Genomic DNA, 21,860 nt, shown 5'->3' on the forward strand with positions numbered 1-21,860 from the left:
ATTCACAACTAGAATGATTTTTCAATGATGCTTGAATTCTTGAAGAGTTATTATAGTGTGCAAAGACATGTCTGGAAAGAAACCAAATGCTTTGGCAGCAGTGAGAATGATGGTGGAGTCCGACGATGAGGAGGAAGAAGAAGATGCAAAATGTTGGTTTTTTCTTTTTGTAATTTTGGTTATTAGTCGTAGTGTTGCCTTGTGTGTAAAGCCATGAGCAAAAAACAATTTAAAAACACTGTGCATTTAGTGCCTAAGCCTATATGGTATATGACCAAGTTTAGACCAGATTGGAAAGTTCCTAATGTGCAGAAGTGTTTTTTTTTTTACAAGCGTTGATTACATTAACAAACCAATGTGTTTTGCATATATTTAGTTATTGGGTGAATTAGTTCTGATATTTGGAACAGGTGTTTGGGGGATTTATCAATGATTCTTTCTTATCAGCATCCTTGACAAATGCAAAATATTTATATCATATAGTAAAATATATTTGCATCACTATTGCTATTTCAAATTAAGATAATAATCGAAAAGTGCTAATCTAGAAAAAAAGATATTTAATTTTGAACTGACAGTTATTTTTTTTCATTGTTTATCCAGCACTCAGCAATGAGGAATTCTTACGTCTACATTTTGAATCCTCGCAACCTGAGCAACCAATAAAAAGTATTTTAAAGCGCAAAGAACTGAAGCAAGATATGTCTGTGATGGAAGTTACCCTCAAAAAGTATTTAATCTGTTATGTGCTGCTACCTTTTCCGGACAGCTTCTTGATAACCCCCTATGGTTCAAAACTGTTGGTACTCGTCAGTTTATTGTATACACTCGTTTTAATCATAACTATACTTGCCAATATGATGGGAAAAAATAAAATTGTCAATTACTATGGTTATGAATTAGCAGAACAACTCATTTTCTGTTTACACTGTCATTCTATAGAACCAACAATGGCACTTTGGAGAATGAGGAGTGCAGAAATAAACAGGACAGAACTTTAAACAACCACTCTCCACCACAAATTGGTATGTTAAAATATATCTCTTTGCATATATTTACATATAATGGTTATTGTTCGATCAAATAATCAGCAGGAGACCGCCAAACCAAAATATTGGTGTCTGCAAAAAACGATGAAGCAGATGGCAAGGTACACTTGTAATTTCATATGGCATGATTTGCTTTTCCCACATAACAAAATAAACATATTTTTGTGATGGTACAGGAAGAAGTGAAAGATGTGGAAATAAACGCAACACAAGAATGCAGCGAAGAGCCTGGTGGTACGATTTGTTTTGCCAATTGAATAATGTTGCTCAGTGGTAGAAGTTGGGGACAACAAATCTAATAAATATCCATGTGTATTTCTGTGTAGAAACCAAAGTCTCTTCCCAATCTGGTTCTGTTGAGTCAATTGCATTAAATAACTCAACACCATTGGAAAGCAAAGTGAAAAGGAACAACAACACTGTCACTCAGTCAGGAGATCTGTGCCAAACAAATAATGTGCCAACCAGTAACAATGTGGACACTTCTGTTGACATAGTACAAGACAATTTAAACGACACTGCCAAAGAAAATAATACATTAAGCCAAAAGAATACATCTTCAAATAGGTTTGTTGTTTCCATAACTCTTATAAAGAGAATTAACTATCTTTTTAAACAACAAAATTTTTCAGATTTTTTATGCGCATCACTGGACTGACGCAAGATTTCACCAAACGTGACCTCATGATATTTTTTGGTGTTTGGCCAAGCAATGGAAGTGATGGAGTCCGCATTATCACAGATAGGTGTGTGCACAGTACAATGTATGGTAGTTTGAAGATTAAACTAGTTCAACAAATGGTTTGGTTTTCAAGGATGTTGCCTCAGTTTTCAAGACGTTTTAGTGAATATTATTGTTTAGTAATGGAGAACGCAATGGGTGTGCATACTTCGAAGTTGAAAGGCAACAAGACAAAATGGATTTTTTGAGAATGTCAGGGATGCCTTTTAACACTCGAAAGATAAAAACTCAGCTATCCTCGGAGGCCCAAATGGAAAAGGATTGGGAAATAACTGAACATGCCACACTAGAAGTTCAACAATCACAGGTATCGTTTGAACTTTTTTTTATTTTAGTGATTCTGCCTGGATGACTTGTGTCAGACAACATTTGTTTATTTTTTAGGTTTGTTATTTTTTTGTTAGTCTGTTTTGTTTACCATTTAGTTTTGTTTTGATATTAGCAGTTTGATATAATTTAAACTTTTTTTTAACTAAAAAATATAATCTTTTATTGTGGTTATCATTAGCTTGATATTACCTAGAAAGAATGCCTGTAGACATGAGTTTTTAATTTTCAAGAAAGTATCATGTTACAGCAAATACCAACTACAGAAAGAAAAAACTTGCATTAAAAAGTTATTGCGATAGAGGAGCATCCATTCACAAGCATAGTTTGAAGTTGAATTAAAATACCTAATTTTTGTTGCTACATATCTATCTGCAGATCTTAATCCATCTCAGTGGCAGTGTATATAATTTAGCCAGTATTAAAAAGCGTCATTCTCTGAATTAGCAAAATTACGAGAAATAATAACCTTGTGTCAAAACACAGTTTATTACAAATTATTACAAAGTAATAATGACATGAGATTATTTATGTTGTAATTTTAAATTTGAAGTTTCCACCTGTGTCACGCACAACAAGTGGCGTTGGAAAAAAGTCTATTTTGGAACGAAAATATTGAAGGTTATTCTCAGAGATAGTCATGACAGAAGTTTTGATTTTGAATGTTAAAAATAAATTTTTTGGTTTATAATAGTAGGTACATTGAGTTTGATTTGTCGTTTGCTTGCTCATTAATAATTGAACTTTTTGTTGTTTTGTGAATAATAAATAAAACAATTTCTATATGAAACGGTAAAGTGAAAAATGCGTAAGAATTTAAAAAATACTCTCGACTGACTGATTACTGCCTATATTTTACGGCCTTGTATTGTTCATTTATTACATGGTTTTTAACAAACAAAGTTTGTTGTCGCTTGCCTGTTAAAAGTTTCTAGTAAATTTAATTTGCAACTGAAAAAAGTTTTATTCTCAAAACCACATTGTCAGTTAGTGTTATTGCTGACTTGGTGAGCAAAAGTATAAAAATGATTTTCAAGCACAAAGTTGCAGATACAGAATTGTCAAATTTATTGCAGAAGAATTTTGAATCAATGTGTTTTAACCGTTAAAATATTTGCTAGTCATACATGTGTTTTTTTGCAAACAAAATGTGGTGCACAAAGCAGAAGCAATTTCATCTTAGCTGATCATTTCGGAGTAGTTGAAAAACCTGTGTGGTTTTCACAGCAGTTGAGCTTTAAGGCACCAGGAACTAAACTTGTGAAAATCAATGACTGAAATTTTGTATTTGTGGGTAAAAAGCATTTGTTTTAAAACAATGATATATAAGTAGATGTACCAGTTGTTTAATCTAAAAAAAATTCTGGTAATTTTTATGTTGTGTAATGGGTTATTTATTATGTTTTTTTGCAATCAGTTTGTCCGTCTGTCTAACTTGAATACATCGTCAAGCAAAGAAGATATTGTCAAGGCCCTGGCAAAGTTCAAACTGAAACCAGAAGGTAACAAACTACACACAGTTGGGGTAACTTGTAAGTAATGGCTGTTTTAGAATGATTAAGTTGTAGTATACAGTGAAAAATTCCTATACATATATATGTACAGTATATTTAACACAAAAATTGCTTTAATTTGTATTTGTTGTTGGTTCAACAAGTTTGATGGGATGTGCTGTACATTATGACAACATTTAAACTGTCTAGTAAATGACAAGTGTGTATTTTGAGGCTCCGTGGAGGCCAGGATGCTGTCAGTTTTATATTTGATTTCATATTTTTGACCAGCGTAATTTTACAGCAGTTTGGTAGGTGGAAATTAAACTGATTTCAGATGGATTGATGTCCAGTCAATTTTCCACATCTTGTTGCAAAATACCTTCATGAGTTTTACCTGTTTATTGTGTGCATTTTAATAAACATGTCCAATTTTCAGACATTTTTATTTGTATTTATGTATGCATGCTCTTATAAGTTCTGCTTTTACATGATATATGTTGTTATAAGAAAGTGTTAGGGGAATATCTAGTTTGTTGTATGTAGCGGTACAGTACTTTTGTTTTCGCTATCTTATAACAATGCGTTTGAATTGAATAGCAGATATTTTTGATGGTACAATATCTGCCTAAAACCCTAACCCAAAATATGAGTTTCACAAAAATGCCTTCATGAACATTTTGTACAACAAACAGTTTTTCGCAAGCAATTAATTTGGCCTAAACAGTATTATGGCAAACAGTATTATGGCATCCCTAGGTTGGCAGAAAAACACACAGGAAACCAATGTGTGCTTGACTACATGCAAAAAAACTGCTAGATGTAATTTAGCTTTTGCGTGATATTTTTTAGATGTTTACTGCTTTGCACCAAACAAGGATACACAAAACAATGGCACAGTTTATATTGCTGCTGACTCATCGGAGGTTGCTGAAGAAATTTGCTCACAACCACAAACTATTGGAGAAAGGTTGAAAACTGTTATTTAGTGTGCCCCAGTCACTTATACATTTGCTATAAGTGTGTAGAAAATGATCAAGAAATCCTTGTTTCAGATCTGTTTTTGCTGCTAAAGTTCATCCGAATGTGTTTTTCGAGTGGTGTGCGAGTAACAAAGTTCCTCAAGACAGAGGTAGGTTGCCTTTATGTACCAAGTTGCATTTTTTCTTTACACAATTTTAACTCTGCTAAAAATGGGGTGTTGACTGTTTCACAGTTGCCAAGAAAACAGAAAAGCCGAAAGAGGAAAATGCTTCTGATTCCGGATCTACAACTGTTGGTTTGAATAAGAAAAATATTGATGCAGTTATTACACCCAAGGTAAACATAAAGGATTGGCTATTTAATACCTTTGTACTGCAGAAATGAATAATGTGTTGAATTCAAAACAACTCACAAAGAGTGATAGACGATCAGCCTTGTGAATTATTTTTGGATATCTGACAAGACAGGACAGATCCGTCAGTACCACATAGCAAACAGACTGATTCCTGTTGTTTGAATGACATTTTTCGCTTGTGTTGTAATTGTTGTGCATTTTGACTGGTTTTTAAAGTTGTATCATGCTTTGGAGAGTGGGTGCCTAAAGTAAAAATAATTTTGAAGCCAAAGCAGAATTGACAGTGTCATTGTACGTAAAAATACAATCAAGTAAATATAAGTAATGTTTTTTTTTCAGAATTCTGATGACAAGAAAAAAACAACAGTCAAGTCCACTACAAGGTAGACGTGCATGGTGTTGCTCACTGCAACCAATGTAATTTAACAATACTTTTGCTCTCTGTATTGAACCTAGTCAAAAACCCCAAGATCAAGGACCAAGACATCTGGCCCCAAACATAACACCGAGGCCCAATGGCCCATTTCCAATGCCCCCCCACCACATGGGGCCAATGGCACCCATGTGTCCTCCATTCATGCCTGGCCCCAATATGATGGGACCCCCAAGAATGATGCCAATGAGGCCAGGCGGAAGGCCGATGGGTCCAGGTCCGCCCGGCATGATGAGACCACCTGGAATGCGGCCCGGGCCACCAATGGGCCCAAGAGGTATAGACTATAAGTAGGAAGTGAGTTTTTTTCAGCAGACCCATGTTGGACGTAAAAAATATATTGGAGAAAGGTACAGAAGAACTGATTGCAAATTAAACGTGCGTCTAATTGTAACTTACAGGGTTCATGCCGACGATATACATGCGAATGTACAACTTACCAGAACAGGCGACTACAGAAGATATCAAGGCATTTTTCGCGCCTATAGTACCTGCCAAAATTGCCCAGGTATTACAGTTGTATTAGCTACAACCTTGTTTAAATTATGTGTGCTTTGCATTTCCCGGCCATAGACAATTATTTAACAAGGAACAGTTTCATGTACTGTCTTTTAAGTTTCTGAATCGTGTGAGATTTTAAATGCTAGGAAAAAATACATGAGTATGATCTGGTGGAATATTAAATAATCACTACCACGGAAATTTGCAACAGTTCAGAATAGCTTTAAAAAGGTTGAAAAAATGTGGAAATACCCGTCAGGGCTTTATATGAATTGATATATGTTTGCGCGCGAGGTCATAAACAAATCGTTTGTAACCTAGCGCGCGGTGGTGAAAAGGTTGCCTGCCCCTGACCTGTAATAAACTGGTATATTTCCTTCGTCCACAGAACACGGGCTACAACATCTTCGACATTGACTTTTACACACCAGATGACAACGCCATGGCTATCAGACGACAAGGAATGTTGATAAGGAAGAACGCCATCTCGTTGGAGATGCTTCCCGGCCCTCCAATCCCTCTACCCCCTCGCCACATTTCGCCACTGTTGAACAGAAAACGCGAGACGGAGTCGGTTCGAACGAGAAGACGCGAACCCTCGCCGAGAAGGAGCCGGAGTCCTCCACGTAATCGTCCCAAACGACGGGAATATTCTCCCAGACGTAGGAGTCCCGATCGTTACAACCACAGACGGAGTACGTAATTTCTGACGAAGATGTGCCCTCTTATACCTCTTGTGGAGGAAAATGCATAATATAGAAGAGTCGGTTCATTGGAATGTGATTTGTCCGGATTAGGCGATGTTTGTGATCTGCACACACTATCTGATTCTAGCTGGCTTAGTCAACCTTTTTTTAAGTTTTGTGTAGAAGTTTACTGACCTTCAATGTTTAATGAATGTTCCACGTTTAGGGAAAAGCCGATGGGAAGAAGACCGGAATCCGAAACCCGAGAAACGGAAACGAACGAATCAAGACGTCATCCCTGAGAAACGCGTGGAAACTATCATTGTAAGTTCACAACTTTTCTGCAAAAAATCCCAAACTTTGTGTGTTTCGAAAATACAACTTCGTGTACACTTCACTAGTGTAAATTTAAAGCAGTTTATAAACCGGATTATGGCGTTTCGCCCATACTAGCAAAGCCCGAGTTGGTGGCGTTTGGATATCCAGGGTTCGAATCCCGGTTTGGTCAAAATTGAAGCAAAATTCCTTTACATTTTTTACCCAATAGATGATTTGCTCACCTTTACTTTTGTAGGTTGAGCCCTTCCCGGAAGACCCTTTCAAGTACCGTCTTCTCCCATTTGATGCCACCAAACCTGCCGGACAATGTTCAATACAAGTCATGCAAGTGAGTGGGCGGCGCAGTAGTGGGACCACCACTTTGTATTGATACGTTCAGTGTGAATGTGAATCCCAATGCAAGAACATATTTCGCTGTACACCAAATTTTTGTCCCCGATATGTCTGGTCCTGTTGCTGTGGCGTCCAGGCATATCATATTTAATAATCTGGCACAATTACCGTGACGTTTATTGTCCGACGTTTTACCGACACAGCCAGGCTTTATCAGGGTGCTTTATTCTTGTTCGAAATTTTATAAAAAACTATTTTTCAGGGTTTCTTTTGCCAGCTCTGCCGCAAGTTTTACAATTCGGAAACTGCCGGGAAAGTCAGCCATTGTAAAACTAAATCCCATTACGACAAAGTCAAGGAACATTTACAGGAACTCAAGCGACAAAAAGAGAATCCTGGCTAAAAAAAATCGACGGTTTTGAGAATTTATTGCTGGTAACAATTAGTTGATGAAAGTATTTCTTGAACTTGTTGTATAATAAACTAATAAAGATTTTATTTGAGTAAGTTCCACAAACTAATGATGCTTCGAGGCGAAATATTTTCTTCTAAACATCATCTAACTGAGCTGTGTGCAACATCACTGAATTGGAATTAACGTAGAAATACATTTCATCGGTTTTAATTAATTCAACAGCGATATTTTTACAGGGATTCCTCGCAATCTTAATTCGACTTATTTGAATTTGAGCTACGAGTTCGGCCAATGAATGGTTGCCACGTCAACATTAGTGTAGCTTATGTCTTTCGTGCGATACCTTTTCTGAGTGTGTCAATAAAACCTTTAACAACTTCTTTCACAATAAACTACCTGTGCCATACATCCTCGGGGATTGCACACACGAATATTCTTGGAGTGGTCATATGAGGGTTAAATTGGTACCAAAAGCAAACAGAACCGAGGTTGTCACGAAGCCAACAGTTTTTTTTATTTACTTGCTACAAAGCGCTTCTCAGTATAAGGTTTTGTTGTGCGTTGTTCCAGTGACTATCCCTGGTGGTTCACTTTAAACAAGTGTCTGAATTTATTGCGCACATCTCAGCGTGACATTATCAATGGGCCTCTAAGAGAGATTTTTGAACAATTTAAAGTTTCTTTGGCCTGTCCTTGCTCTACCATTCGCTTGACATAAGGTCTGGATTCCAGAGAGACCGAAAATGTTCACCACCGAGATTTTGTACAACCGGCCCTGGTAGTGGGTCACAAGTTGTCATTCAAACATATGTAGACCAGAGATTGTCTGAGAAACCGTTGATCTAGAGACCTTTCTGCTTCTAATTTGAAACTGGAGATGCAAACTTCGGTCGCACTACAGATTCAGTTTATTTCAACAAAATTGCGAAAAAACACGGGTGTATTTAAGGCCATCAGATAACAAGGCAGGAGTTGATTTAACACTTCCGTATGTGGGAACTTAAGAACTTCTGGTAACATTTGCTCACGGGGTTCATTTTGAAGATGGCGGTAATTTGATACATGCTTGCAGCAAGTCAGTGGTCGCTCGGTGCATATACAGTAGCGCATATTATCATCACATGCTCAATGCGAGTTGATAGCTTTTTAAGAAGGGAAGAGGTGTAATAGACGAAGCACATAACACGGAATGAATTGAAAATTTGTCACGCCGACCAAAGTACGCACATAAGTGAAAAAACACACACCAGCAACGAGCAAATACACGCACAAAACCATTGCGCGCACATGAAAGAACGACATTGTAAAATCAGGAGCAGAGATTTCAAAAACAAAAATATCGTCTTACGGCATCAATATTCACATTTTGATATTTTTGCAAAGGTTGATACAGAACCTAATGCTGACAATATACATGCAACGTGCATTGCTGTAGTTCTTAGTACACAATAACAGCTGTATAGCTTGATGAATGAATACGAGTTCAAAACATAAGTTCGTCTGCAGCATAAATGAGTTGTAAGGAAATGGTTCCTTGGAAAGATTAAACGCAAAACCGTGAGTAAAAACTTATTTTTGCACCTGTTTGCTTTACGAAAGCGAAAATACTGCGCCGTTCAATACAGGCAACCGTCACACTAGCAAGCTGTCAAACAATACGCAAAAACACAGCATATCGAATTATGTATGATACACTAGCAGTCTGCAGGAGAACATGAAAACGATAAACACGTCAAAAACCAACGCTAAAAATACATACAAACAAAAAACCAGCGTAAAACTCGCATTGCTATTATCACAGTACAGCCAGCATATTTAACCAAGCAAAGAGGATAATTTTTACCCTTGGCTAGCAGGTCATACCGCCACAGTAGTCTGGGAGGTACGTGGTGCTATTGCCGAGCCACTCACAACAGTTACACGCCGTTGTGCTGTTTGACCTGTGTACAATTACAAAAATGTTGTTATCAGGTCTAACTTTATGTTCTGTTTTAATTTTTACCTTGCTCTAACAAAAAAAACTCACAATTAAGCAAGTGTTGTTGCGTATATTACTGGCAGGCATTGGAGATAACCACACACAATGCACTATTTCGACTTTATATATCAGATCAGTATCACTTGTGACTATAAGGCATCTGGACAAGTCGAAAGAGTCCATTGTCCGTAGCTGAACTATCGTGGTTGGCTCCTGTGTTAATTATTACACTTACGCGTATAAGTCCCTTGTGCAGCACTGATACAGTCGATCCGGCTCCGTATTCAACCAATCGGTGGTAGCCATTATATTGTCGCACACAATCGGACGTGGCACGTACAGAAATCCTAGAAATTGTAAATTCATTAAAAGCAACCGTATGGCCACCACACGGGTGTGGTAGAGAGCAAGTCATTTTATTGCAAAGTTTACAGATATTATTTGTTTCTCGTTGTAAATGCACTAAAAGCCTTTTCAAATAAATAAAAAAACAGTTCCAAAAGGGTTTTGAACGGTTACAAAAACCATATTACTGGCTGGACGCAAAAACGCAACTACTAAGTGTTGAATTATTACCCTTATTTTGCGCATATCACTAAAATAGTTCTTAGTTGAACAAAATATGACTGCACTCCCGTCCTGTCAGTCGTAGCCATTCGCTATGAATTGAAAAGTGTTCGTATTTTGTAGCAACACCAACCTGCTACACAGGCGTTCAGGAGGCTCACAAAAATCCCGGATATCAACGCCCGTATGATAATCTTCGCCATTTCGCTCTGTCTCTTGGGTGCCATACTTCCTGCAAACAGAAAACTGGGTTTATCGACCAACAATAACACAATGTGAAATTGTTTAGTTTTGATTTGTGTACAACTAACACAAATTGACAAACGAGCTGAAATTTAGAGTTTTTAAGTTAATTTAGCATCATTCCTGGCAGCGTTAGCAACAAACAGATTGCCTTTAGCACGTGACCGTTTATCGCCCAATCACATGGCTTTGAAATCCGCAACAACCATTTATTTCCTACATATTAGTGGAATGCACTTACCCAAGCCACCCAGCATAATACCGAGGGAACCAATGTTGGCAAAACCACACAGAGCGTATGTCACAATCGCTTCTGTTCGTTCGTCAACCCATTGTACGACTCCATCATCAACTCTCGCTATCGTACCGTTGTCTCTGTTGGATATGAGGCGAGCCAACTCTTCGTATGCGATGAATTCGTTGAGAAATATCTTGGTTCCAACTAGCTCAGCAGCCTACGTATGCAAAAAGAACATGGTTTCTTACCCCGGGATATATATTGACGTCTTGTAGGATAAAAAAAGGAGTATAACTTGCGTGATTTGAAATCGTGGATTACGTAACTTAGTCCAAACACTTCCAACAACAAGATTTTAACAAGGTCTTCAACAACACAAGTACCCTACAGACCCTACGGTCTACGTGGGAGGTCATTATTTGCTCATAAACGGAGGTTTTCCTGCCGCAAAGGCTTCACCTTTACAATCTGACGTCTTAACACCTGCACAAGGACCCCAGACCTATAGGGTTAAACGAGAAAACAACGGTTAGGAAACAACTTGAAATAGAAGTTGGAAGGTATTTAAGTTACCCGGAGCTTTCTGATCGGGAGGGTATTTAATCATTGTTTTGTACGTTTTTCGACTTTGGCAAGTTTAGTTTGTGTTTCAAAATACCAAAAACCACTCAACCCCTGTTTGCAGATCTTGCCTGACACAGCTAGATATGTCGTCGTTTGGTAAACGAGAATTACTCATTGCTTGTTGATTCAAATGGGGTTCAAGTACGTGGACTACTTTGCCTTAATGCATTCCGTCCAATGCCACGTCGCAATTTCAACGCAGTCACGTACAAAACGTCAACAAGTGGTGAATTAAACGTGCTGCTTGGATGGCGTAGACACAAAATTAACAGGGCACTTCTATTTGTTGATATATGGCTTAAGCACCTTAGGAATGGGGCACGTGTAAGAAATCATCCAAACAGGAGTGCAGTGTACTTAACTATCGGATTTCATTGTGAATAATCTACACGTAGTACATCGACATTTTGACTAAAAAATGTGCATCTCGTACAAAAAAATTCGGTGACTTCTTTATATATATTTTAAACTAAATTTTAGAAGTTTCAAACACTTTTCGTTTCCTTGCATGGGGGCTTATGACGCCTCTGACAAATATTTTGAAGTAACCGCGGTTCAAAAACAAACAGTGCGCATTAGGGCCGAGTATTTACTTTGTAGATCCCTGCAAGAAATCTGACAAACAAACCAAAGGTTAATCAGATAAACTTCAGCAAACATCCCAGCAAGGTTCCAACTTCCACGGGTCATCCATCAAGCGGGTAAATTATTACCGAAAGCGGATGAGAGCAGACAGCTGGATTTATTGCAAAATCGACCTTCTCGCGTGCAGAGTACAACATACAGGCTATACTGGTGTTTAACGGGCAGTGAACGACAACGATTTTCCGGTAGAGAGATGGGACTTTACGCGAATTTACAACCTATCTTGACTCGAATAACTTGTAAATCATATTATGCCCATGTTTTATGGCGAAAGCGTGCAGCAACTTCATTATTTCGCTCGGAGCGGCAATCATCCACTTTATGTTCAGGCTTATTGCATACTTTCGGAGACAGGATTTTACGACAAACGTCCGCCCAATGCGTCCAAAAGTTACCCTGGTTTTACGGCATCAGGCTAAGGTGAATGTTTACCTTGAAGCAGTCGTTCCAGCCTATCCCCATGAGGTATGTGATCGGCAGGAACACGTAGGAACACATCAGCTGCAAAAAAGGATATATTTGGATTGTGGAAAATACACTTGCAAAAGGCGACCACCCCAACAAAAGTGTTAATTGGGGGTGGATTACGCAACAGTCGAATGAAACGTCACACGCACCACAGACGGGAGGGTTGCAAGAACAAACAAACACTTTTGAACCTTTGTTTCAGAGGTTCAGTGCACAACATGACAAAAAGCTTAAATTGATTTACATTACATCCCACTTTTACCGAGCGTTCACAAGAACCAGTAAAAATTTAAAAAAAGGGTGTAACCAAGTTGTTTTGTTTCTAAAATAATTAAGAAAAACAACAACAGCATATGGTTATATTAATCACCTCAAAACTCAGTTCAGGAAAGTCTAGCAAACCTCCGAACCAACCCAGGAATCCGTTGATCGCAGCCAACAAGGACAGGAAGGCAATGAGATTTCCACCAATGTTTAGAACCAAGGGAATAGCTTGCGAAGTACCGACGAAAGCTGCTTCAATGATGTTTTTCTGGTCCCTGAATAAAAAGGTGAAGATTTAATTTACTGAGACAGTTATTCTCAGATCGTGCGTCTTTTTGAGTTTCTAATGGCGTCGCATAAAAATTTGCACTAAAAAAAAAAGAGTTAATGTTTTGGAGAAATGGAGGCAAAATGTAAACCTTCTTCATAGATATACAACTGTTAATCACAAGTGCGGTGAGTTTTTCCAAGTGCGTCGCACGCGATAAAGTTTGAGCACCACCGAACTGAGCACGAACAAAAATTGAGGTCTTACGTTTTTTCAAGCACCAAACCCTCGTTGGAGAAGAACTTCGATTTTTTCGTTTCGGGATAAACCAACTTCGCTGTAGCGAGAGCGCACGGGGCAGCCATGAAGCATGCAGTGATGACGTACACAGGTTGAATCTGTTAAAGTAAAGAGGGGTAACTCCTTGCACCAGCACTGTTACGACATTTTTGCTTTATGCGGTTACACCTGTTATTGTCGTGGGTATTGCGAAACTTTAATGCCAAGTAAAACACGTCCACGCAGTAGCCACTCACAAATAGAATGAATTGTAGCCAATGACGTTCGAATGTTGTTGCAAGTGACTCTATTACGTCACAAGCCTAATTACCGTCTATGCATCAACAACACATGCACGTATGTAGAAGATATAATGCGACAATGTATAACACACCACAAGCGCAACAACCATAAATAAGTAGCTGCAATGTGCTTGTGGCACTGGTTAATGTTTAACTGTCCTTCGCGAAGCAAGGATTGTTGTTTTAAGACTGTGCAACGACAGAGATTCGCATGTTTTACGGGATTGTCGCTACGTAACAAGCCAAGTATGTTTTCTGATTGGTTACTTCAAATACAAGTGGTCGGCGTTCATTACAGCTTCTGCTTTCAATGAAGAAAACCGTGGCTGGTGGAAAAAGACTTCGTGCGTTTGGCGAAACTTTCACAAAAAAGCATTTTCCATTTTGCAAAGAACGCAAAAAAATATGGAACAATTCAAAAGTCGCCAGAAGTGAATGGATATGTACATGTGGAATTGTTTTAAAAAATAGTTCCGCACGTAAAAAATATTTGCATTGCCTTTGAAATGAAGGGGGGGGGCAACACTTGGATTGTTCATTCACCAGAAAGTATAGAAGATTTAGATTTGCAAACGTACGAAAAATGTCAATGCAGTATTCAACATTTAGACATCTTTTTTCGAAGTGAAACTATGGCTTATCACATTCCAAGCGAACAGGTTGTTGACTCACGCCGAAACCGAGATACGCTCCAAGGACGCTCCCAGCAATAGTTCCAAAACCGGCGACCATGATGGCGTTGAGCTCAGAAGTCGTAAGGTCGTGGATGTAAGGACGAATCAATAACGGAGACTCGGTTTGCCCGACGAAGATGTTACCTGTGACGTGCAGAAAATCAAACTATTTAGAAACATTTCACATGAATTCATCGCACGGAAAATTATCTTTGGCTTTGTTGGAAGGTTAGAGTAAAAACCTATGCTAAACATTACAATCATTGGCTAGGCTGCGCCAAAAGCAAGTTTACATTACATTCTTATACCAGGAGCAGAGCAATCTAGCAATGGACTACAGTTTAAAATATATAAATGTAAATTAGATGCCTATGACATACATAATTGTTCAACGCTAACCAAGGCAACTACTGAGTAACGCAATTCACCCAAGACTTTGTATTTACCTGCCGCTACCATGGATTCTGTGGCAGAGGTATTAAGCGTCATTTGCATGAGCCAGGCTATCTTCAGAATGAGCCATTGCATCGCACCCAAGTAATACATGATGGAGATGAAGGCGCTGAAGTAGAGTACGATGGGAAGTACCTAAAGCAACGGATATTTTAAACCTTCAAAAAGTCTTCAAACATTTTAAAACATTGCAGAAAATGGTCTGAAATGTTGCTAGTGTCACCAATACATATAAAAATATAAATCATAACAATCTCAACTTTTCGTATGCGGCGGAATGTGATTATAGACAGATGTGCAGAATTTTTTGAAAATGAGAAAATATGCATGTTTCGTCGCACAGTACAAAATGTACTTTACAAATGCTTAAACTCTTTGTAACATTTCATTCTTTGAAACGATCACTTATGCACGCTTGTAGTGAACCTTGGCCACAATCAGCAACGTTACAAAACAGTACCCAGTACTTTTAACCGCAGTAGCACACTTTCAATTATTGTTGCAGCCCTTTCCAAGTACAGGAGATCCCCAGAATTGCAGCCACAAAACCAAAAGGAGGGCCGGCAAATGTGGGACGGCAACACGTTTTGTAAACGGTCGCTAATCAACAAGAGGCGTGCGGGATGTTAAAACAACATGGCTCGGAGAAAAGGGGGCGTTGCACCGAAACGTCATCATATCCAGTCGCTACAGGGAATGCAGGAAGGGTGCGCATTCAAGCTTATGGGTTTTTGAATGTTGTTTTATACAATGCTTTCACAACAGCTATTGCCATTGAAATACTGGAGAGTCTGGCAACCTTCAGCATATAAAAGAATCAGTCAGACCTTTTTTATGCCAAACTCATGCACACAAAACAAAATAAGTATGGCTGAACGATTTCAGCACTGGTATTATTAAAAAATGGTCACACCAAAAGTGTTTAATGTTTATTCACGTTACTGCTTTTCCCTCAATAATCTTTATTTCTCTATCCAGTGAGAACAGAAATAAGTGCATGTGGCTCCAGACACACTTGGAATAAGGCCAATTTCCATTGGTTTACCTTGAAAGCAAAGTAGTGATCCTCGAAGCTTTCCCCAAACACAAACTCAGCACCAGCATCCACGTAGTTGATGAATGTCTGGGCAAGGTTACCCAACCAGTTGAATGCTTCGAAGCCTGCCTCAGTTCGAAGAATAAACATTCCAAAGCACACTTGTATGAGATAACCCCAGAGCACAGGGCGCCATATCACCTGCAAAGCAAATCCCAAGAATTGATAGTTAAAGTAACATGCTTGCATAAGCTTTACATAAAATGAGAATTTTTTGAATAAATGTGTTCAAATACCTTTATATTTATTATTAAATAACAAAAAAACATACACGGTCAGGATATTTTGATGTGATGAAAAGACCAAACACAAACACAAGATAGCCAGCCCCTGACACCAGCTGTTCGGGTCTCTTTGACGTGTCCAACGCAATCCATACACCCAGCCCAGCAACAATAGCAGCTATGAAAATCCTAAGATTGCAAAAATAAAGTGTTTACATTCTGAACATATTTCAACTCCCTACAAGCACATGTGATATTTTATTTTAAGCATAAATTTTACTGCAATAAAAAGCATAGACAGACAATATTTACCCAAAACAGGAAAATAATAATTACAATAACATCAACCCACCATTTAATCCAGAACATGTTCTTGTCGATAAATTTGAAAACGGGATACAGTTTGTCACTTATTTCATCCCCATAGCGATCACGGAAAAATGCATAGATGTTGTAACCAATCACAACACAATAAATAACCAGCAAGGGCATGGCTCTACTGAGGTTGCGATCACATGCAAATCCCAAGTATACTGTGATACCTGAAACCAAAGGTCGTTTGAATATAAGAGTTTCTAAAAGAATGAACAGTGGTCCTAATTTAACCAAAATGATTGTATAGAAAACTGGTTTGCGGCACGGCAAAGCACCCACTTGTTTTCTGGTGTAATCAGTGGAATTTTGCAACTACACACATTTTTATTTTATTCAAAAAAATTTCAACATTAAAATTTATGTATGCATGGTAAACTTACCGATAAAAAATAACACCCCAAATATCTTGAGCAGAATGCTTTTGTATTTGCTTACAAACTGAGTTGCCAGCGTGATGGGAATGGTTAAATACCTAAAACAAAAATGGAACAAAATAAAATTAGTAATGGGGAATGTTACATGAAAATTAATCTGACATAAAAAGAATATCAAACAAAAGCATTTGGGAGCAAAAATATAAATCCTGATGAAGCCTCGCTACGTGGAAGATGACTCGTCATAAAAAATGAAATCATTTCGATAACTTGTATAATAAATGCAATTTTTATTTGCATATGTACGCTACATTTGTAGGTTAATTGTGTATACTTCAAAAAGGAGGCGGTTTCCGCAACATAATCATCATCTTCATCCTCAATATCAATTTGTGCATTGCATATGTCACTGTCTGAGCTGTCAGGCGTGGACATCAACTTCTTCTGGCTCGAATCAACTCCTTGCTCATCGCTCTGCAAAAAAATAGGACAATTCCTTAGATTCCATTTTGATCTGATTATTCCTTGCATGCCAAACTATGTAGTTTTTACCATATTAGCGTTTTGTGCCAATGCTGTGATCAGCTAGTCAGCAAAATGCATGCAGTTGTAGTGACGTTGCTGAATAGTTGTTATAAATGCAGCGATTGTGATTTTAATCTGAAGGGCATACAAGGATACTGGCCGACCTCTTTACAACATGTGAAGTGAGGGCATTACCTGATTAAAGAGTTTTGCAAACCAAAAGTAGTTTAAATAAACTCACAATCCCGTCCCTGAACAACTGAAAGGGATTAGGATGTTTTTTTTATCGTCGCATCAAAACACAAATAAATGCTCCCAAACCACTAATCTGTCAATAACCACTTTTAAGTCAAACTTGTAACACAACCATTTCCCACCATGTTGATAGAAAATGATGCAAACCCAGAAGAACTGCTGTCATTTTCCGTATTAGCAGAGATCATTGTTGAGGTAGAATATTGGTGGTTAATCAGAGGTGTAGCAGAATTGTTGAGGTCTGTTGCTTTTCCACAAATGTCTTCTACTGTATGTGGAATCTCGTGCGAGTTGTAATCAATGCCAATGTTGACATGTTTTTTGTGTGACGTAATAATACAGTCGGAATGCAGTTCATTTTGTTTAGTCATGGTCACTTTTGGCACCTTAGCGTCTTGAAGGATTGAGTATTGGCTATAGCAGCTTAACAAATGTCTTTAGGTAAATTTATTGCGCATATGATTGATTCCTGGCAACACAAGAGAACAATTTTATTAATAAACTGTAGCCTACACACTTAATGCTCAAAAATTTGTTTTTTTGAAAACACAGCTATATATTTTGGGTTGACTGGTTTTGTAAAAATGACTGCTGTTAAAATAGAATAGCTTACAATTCTTGCCCAAGAATGTGGAAACAAAACATTTCGCTAAAAAGATGAGCCCACTTTTTTAAAGTAACAACAGCAAGACTGTCTTACAAACCCTTTTCATACACTAAGTAAGTTTTTCTAGACCTGGGATAATTTCAATCGCCTCCATTTGTCACAATCCGCCAAACGAACCCCCACATACACAGGATAACACGGAGAGATTGTGATACAAACATTACCCTGCCCTAACTCAATAACATTGCTTGAAAACAAGCGCCCTTCCCATATTTTGTTCCACTCCCGCCAATAGAATTTAACTAGATTTGAAGCACCACGCGGGAAAAAGACCCACCAAAATTCGACTTTTGTCACGGAACGCCGGTTGGCAACACGTGTTACAGGTTTAAAGAAGAGTGTGCGCCGTAACAGAATAGTAAAACTTATCTTTACGACGTTTCACATGTAAGACTTTTGTGAAATTTTATTATTTATAAAGTTTCTTTACTTTTTTATATTTCTAACAATCTATATTTTGTGACGCAATGGACATTTGCTTCACAGCCATCACTTTAAAAGTGGGCGTTTTCAGTGTTTGCTAACCAATCAGAGTTGAGGATGACTAATGGGAGAAAGGCGCTTTGAAATACTACGAAACGCGGAAACATGAATGACCGCCGTTACTACAAGAAAAACGCTCGGGCAGCTGCGAGCTTGCTATGTCAGTTTACCTCGTTTGAAAGTTTTCCGCCAGCAAAATTCGAATTGCCGCTGTGCACAGGAGGGCGCCGCAAAGCAATTGGGTTTTTGGACATGTAAAAATCCACGAATATGGCTGGCGTCGATGAAGGAAATGTTTTCCAAGCATATAATTACTATGCTTGTCTGTATTAGCATACTGGGTTCACCATCAGTACTAGAGATTCTTATTCAGATTAAAGTTTTGTTGTTCTATCAATGTGATTGTTATTTAAATTTAACCTTGTGTCGGTTTTTTTGCAATTTTGCAGTTGCAAATTCAAAAGCGTCAATGAAAATAGCTGCACATCAAATATTTTTATTACCCACCATTTTCCCGCCATTTATATTGTGATGTAACAATACAGTTTTTCAGCTCTATTATCTGTCTATTTGTGTAGGCCTACTGCATATTGATATTGCTGGCAAGTGATGATATATTACAGAAAGTCCCGGTAGTTGTCAATAACACCTGTCAAATATGCAAATAAATACGGCGCGTGACACGTAATAAAGTTGCTTTTTACTGATGTTTTAAATAGGCGATCTTATCCGAGCGAAGGAAAAATAGCACGTCTAATCGGAATGTGGAATTGCCTTTATTTTAAGGTTAGTGGTTTAAATATTCTGTGTAAACTTCTTTGACACTAAAATTCATTTTCTTGTCTGTTTAATCCCATTATGAGTAAATTGATTTTTGTGTCAATAATGATTCAATTCATTCACAAGTAAAAAACAAAGGGTTATGCTGAGACCAACGTCTTTATCTATCGTTTGTTCAAACCAGAGTATTCTACAATTTGAAATTATAGTTTTGAGAATAACTAGACTGTTTTTATGATCCCACAGCATAAGCGTTTATTTTGCATAATATTGTGCCTGCTAATTTATAAGAATAGTCACACGGGGTAATTTTTTGCTTCCGTAAGCAGAATTTGCGTTGTCAAGACGACATGTCTACACCACAGATCCATTCATGTGCTGTAAAGGCCAGATAAAAGCAATGTTTCGAATAATAAAATTGTTTTGAAAGTTGTTTTTGTACCTCCATCTCCACCTACGGTATCAGGTGGGGTCAACTTACGTCAAACACATGGTGACACATCGCGCCTTGTACGTCACAGAAGGGAGTTCGCTTACGTCACCATAGAAACGTGCGCTATTTAATATTCTGTTGAAGAACCGCAAACCCCGTGAAGTATCAGGTACTTAACTTTGCTGTGGTTGTAGAAAGTGTTTACCTACTCTATTGCGTGGGCAGTGAAGCGGCAAAGATTTATGCTGGCATGTATAATGTCCCGTACGATAATCGGTTTAAATATCGTTTCTTCGTCTGATTCACGGGTCTATTGATGACGTTTTGGGGTTTTTTAAAGTTTGTTTTTAGCTAAATTTAAGAGTCATCAGCATCTGTAGGCAGGTGTATTATTTTTATTAAGTTCAAAGGCAGCCCCGTTGATTACACGACTTATAACGTTCGGGTTTAGAATTCTAACATACAGCCTTAATCATATATTGCACTGCTACAAGCGTGTTTAAAAACTCGGTGTCATTTTTACCTTTGGTTTTTTGTCCTCGCCATTAGGAACATTCAGCTTTTTCGCATCCAAAACCACGCCTTCGGAAATACCATTGCTGGGGGTACTAAAAGATGTGCTTTCTTCATCCTAAAGTATTAATAAATAGCAATTATCATCAATGCCACGACTAAAACTCAAACAATTGTTTAACATTCTTACTTGGAAAGCAGGATTATCCTCCCCTTGCCCGTCTTCTGGGTCGTCAACATTTACATATATTCCGTCCGTGTCGGCGAGAGGTTCGACGCTAAACGACGTACTTTTGTCCATGTGCACTTTCTTTTAATTACCAGGAGCTATTGAATGGTTTCTTCGCTTTAACAAAAGAATACCGACTGCTGTTTATTGCCTGCTGCGAGAAACCCTTCGATTAAATTAAATATTTCGACAATATTTACAAGCGGTGCAAGCTATACAACTTGCAGGTAGATAAAAAGAAACGTTCGAAATTATTCAAAAGATTCCACTCCCTTCATGCTACACTGCACATTTGACCTCTAAAATTTCACTTATTTTTATTGCGAACTACCCGGTCGCCAGACAACAATACAGAACCTGATTTAACAGGTCTGCTGACAAATGTTTGGGTTCGTCGGGTTTAAATCCCTCGGCGCCTTCTTATTTTCACGCAACTCATACCGGAGAAAAGGCACCTTTACAGCTTGTATGCGGGTACGGCAAAAGCGATAGATATCGACAAACAACTTTGACTCCACTAACCCCTCAACAAATTTACACGGGATATAACCACGTATGACTTTCCATATTTTGATTTTCAAATAAATTAATTTTAGACTCAAGCAAGACACAGCTTTAATGTGCAAATGGCCCAGCCGCTTTTACGTGATGGGGTTGTCAATAAAATATCTGTTATCACTAATTTAATGAAGGTTAATAAATATCACGTACAACAAGTGATTAGAACCTCTTAGTCAACATAGCGATTGCACAATCTCTGCTTGTCTGTACGAAGAAATGTCGATTTATGTTACACTCTAAATCCACTTTTCTATATATTCATTTGGCCATTACTTGACGTAATTTAGAATCCCTAGTAAATTATTTACCGGTTTTTAGCAATAGTTACCTTTGGTCATAGCCCTTTACCAATTTTCAAACAATTAAAAATTCCCCTGAAAGCAATTTAAAGCAGAAATAACACAAAAATGCATGACATAACAAGTAAACTTTATTTTCTTTAAACTGCATACAACGATTCCTAACGTGTTCACGGACCAAGTGATTTCTTTGCACACTTAACCTATCAGTGCTGAATTGCCAAAATGGCATGGAAGCAAGTTTGCCTTGCCAATGTGTTCTTTACTTGGTGAAGCGGATCGAATCATTCTGCAAATATTTGGACATCTTTTGTGTGCTGTAGCTACAGGTCGTTTGCGTTTGCAGCCCTGTATTCGGCCGCAAAGTCACTAATATCTTTAGCAAA

The 21,860-nt window shown here is 38.0% G+C and overlaps 2 protein-coding genes across 4 annotated transcripts; one reads left to right on the plus strand and one right to left on the minus strand.

The window, feature by feature from the left end:
* On the plus strand, positions 1 to 8,107 carry LOC145894257 (uncharacterized). Of its 2 annotated transcripts, none has more exons than XM_082982788.1 (20): positions 1 to 152; positions 604 to 730; positions 943 to 1,025; positions 1,095 to 1,150; positions 1,226 to 1,283; positions 1,376 to 1,616; positions 1,682 to 1,795; positions 1,912 to 2,098; positions 3,536 to 3,620; positions 4,464 to 4,581; positions 4,667 to 4,743; positions 4,828 to 4,931; positions 5,290 to 5,333; positions 5,407 to 5,660; positions 5,785 to 5,891; positions 6,273 to 6,579; positions 6,797 to 6,894; positions 7,145 to 7,237; positions 7,505 to 7,677; positions 7,894 to 8,107. In XM_082982788.1, exons 1-19 carry the CDS (start codon positions 68 to 70, stop codon positions 7,643 to 7,645), a joined length of 2,379 nt encoding a protein of 792 aa, XP_082838914.1. In that variant the 5' UTR covers positions 1 to 67; the 3' UTR covers positions 7,646 to 7,677; positions 7,894 to 8,107. The 2 variants fall into 2 exon arrangements, with proteins under 2 accessions (XP_082838914.1, XP_082838913.1); XM_082982787.1 differs by having other exon boundaries at positions 1,092 to 1,150; positions 7,894 to 8,106.
* A 442-nt stretch (positions 8,108 to 8,549) lies between these two features.
* Positions 8,550 to 20,764, minus strand: LOC145896079 (sodium/nucleoside cotransporter 1-like). 2 transcript variants are annotated; one of them, XM_082984908.1, is made up of 16 exons: positions 20,576 to 20,764; positions 20,396 to 20,503; positions 17,064 to 17,203; positions 16,736 to 16,827; positions 16,333 to 16,522; positions 16,028 to 16,169; positions 15,706 to 15,897; positions 14,654 to 14,795; positions 14,206 to 14,351; positions 13,220 to 13,350; positions 12,791 to 12,959; positions 12,385 to 12,453; positions 10,687 to 10,900; positions 10,336 to 10,434; positions 9,871 to 9,982; positions 8,550 to 9,597 (listed from the first exon to the last, which is right to left on the minus strand). In XM_082984908.1, the coding sequence occupies exons 1-16, from the start codon at positions 20,684 to 20,686 to the stop codon at positions 9,507 to 9,509; spliced, it is 2,148 nt and encodes a 715-aa protein (XP_082841034.1). In that variant the 5' UTR covers positions 20,687 to 20,764; the 3' UTR covers positions 8,550 to 9,506. The 2 variants fall into 2 exon arrangements, with proteins under 2 accessions (XP_082841034.1, XP_082841033.1); XM_082984907.1 differs by lacking the exons at positions 20,396 to 20,503; positions 20,576 to 20,764 and adding an exon at positions 17,632 to 17,974.
* Positions 20,765 to 21,860: the final 1,096 nt, after the last annotated feature.

The sequence above is a fragment of the Ascidia mentula genome, chromosome 3, assembly GCF_947561715.1.
Source record: "Ascidia mentula chromosome 3, kaAscMent1.1, whole genome shotgun sequence".
Classification (NCBI taxonomy): Eukaryota; Metazoa; Chordata; class Ascidiacea; order Phlebobranchia; family Ascidiidae; genus Ascidia; species Ascidia mentula.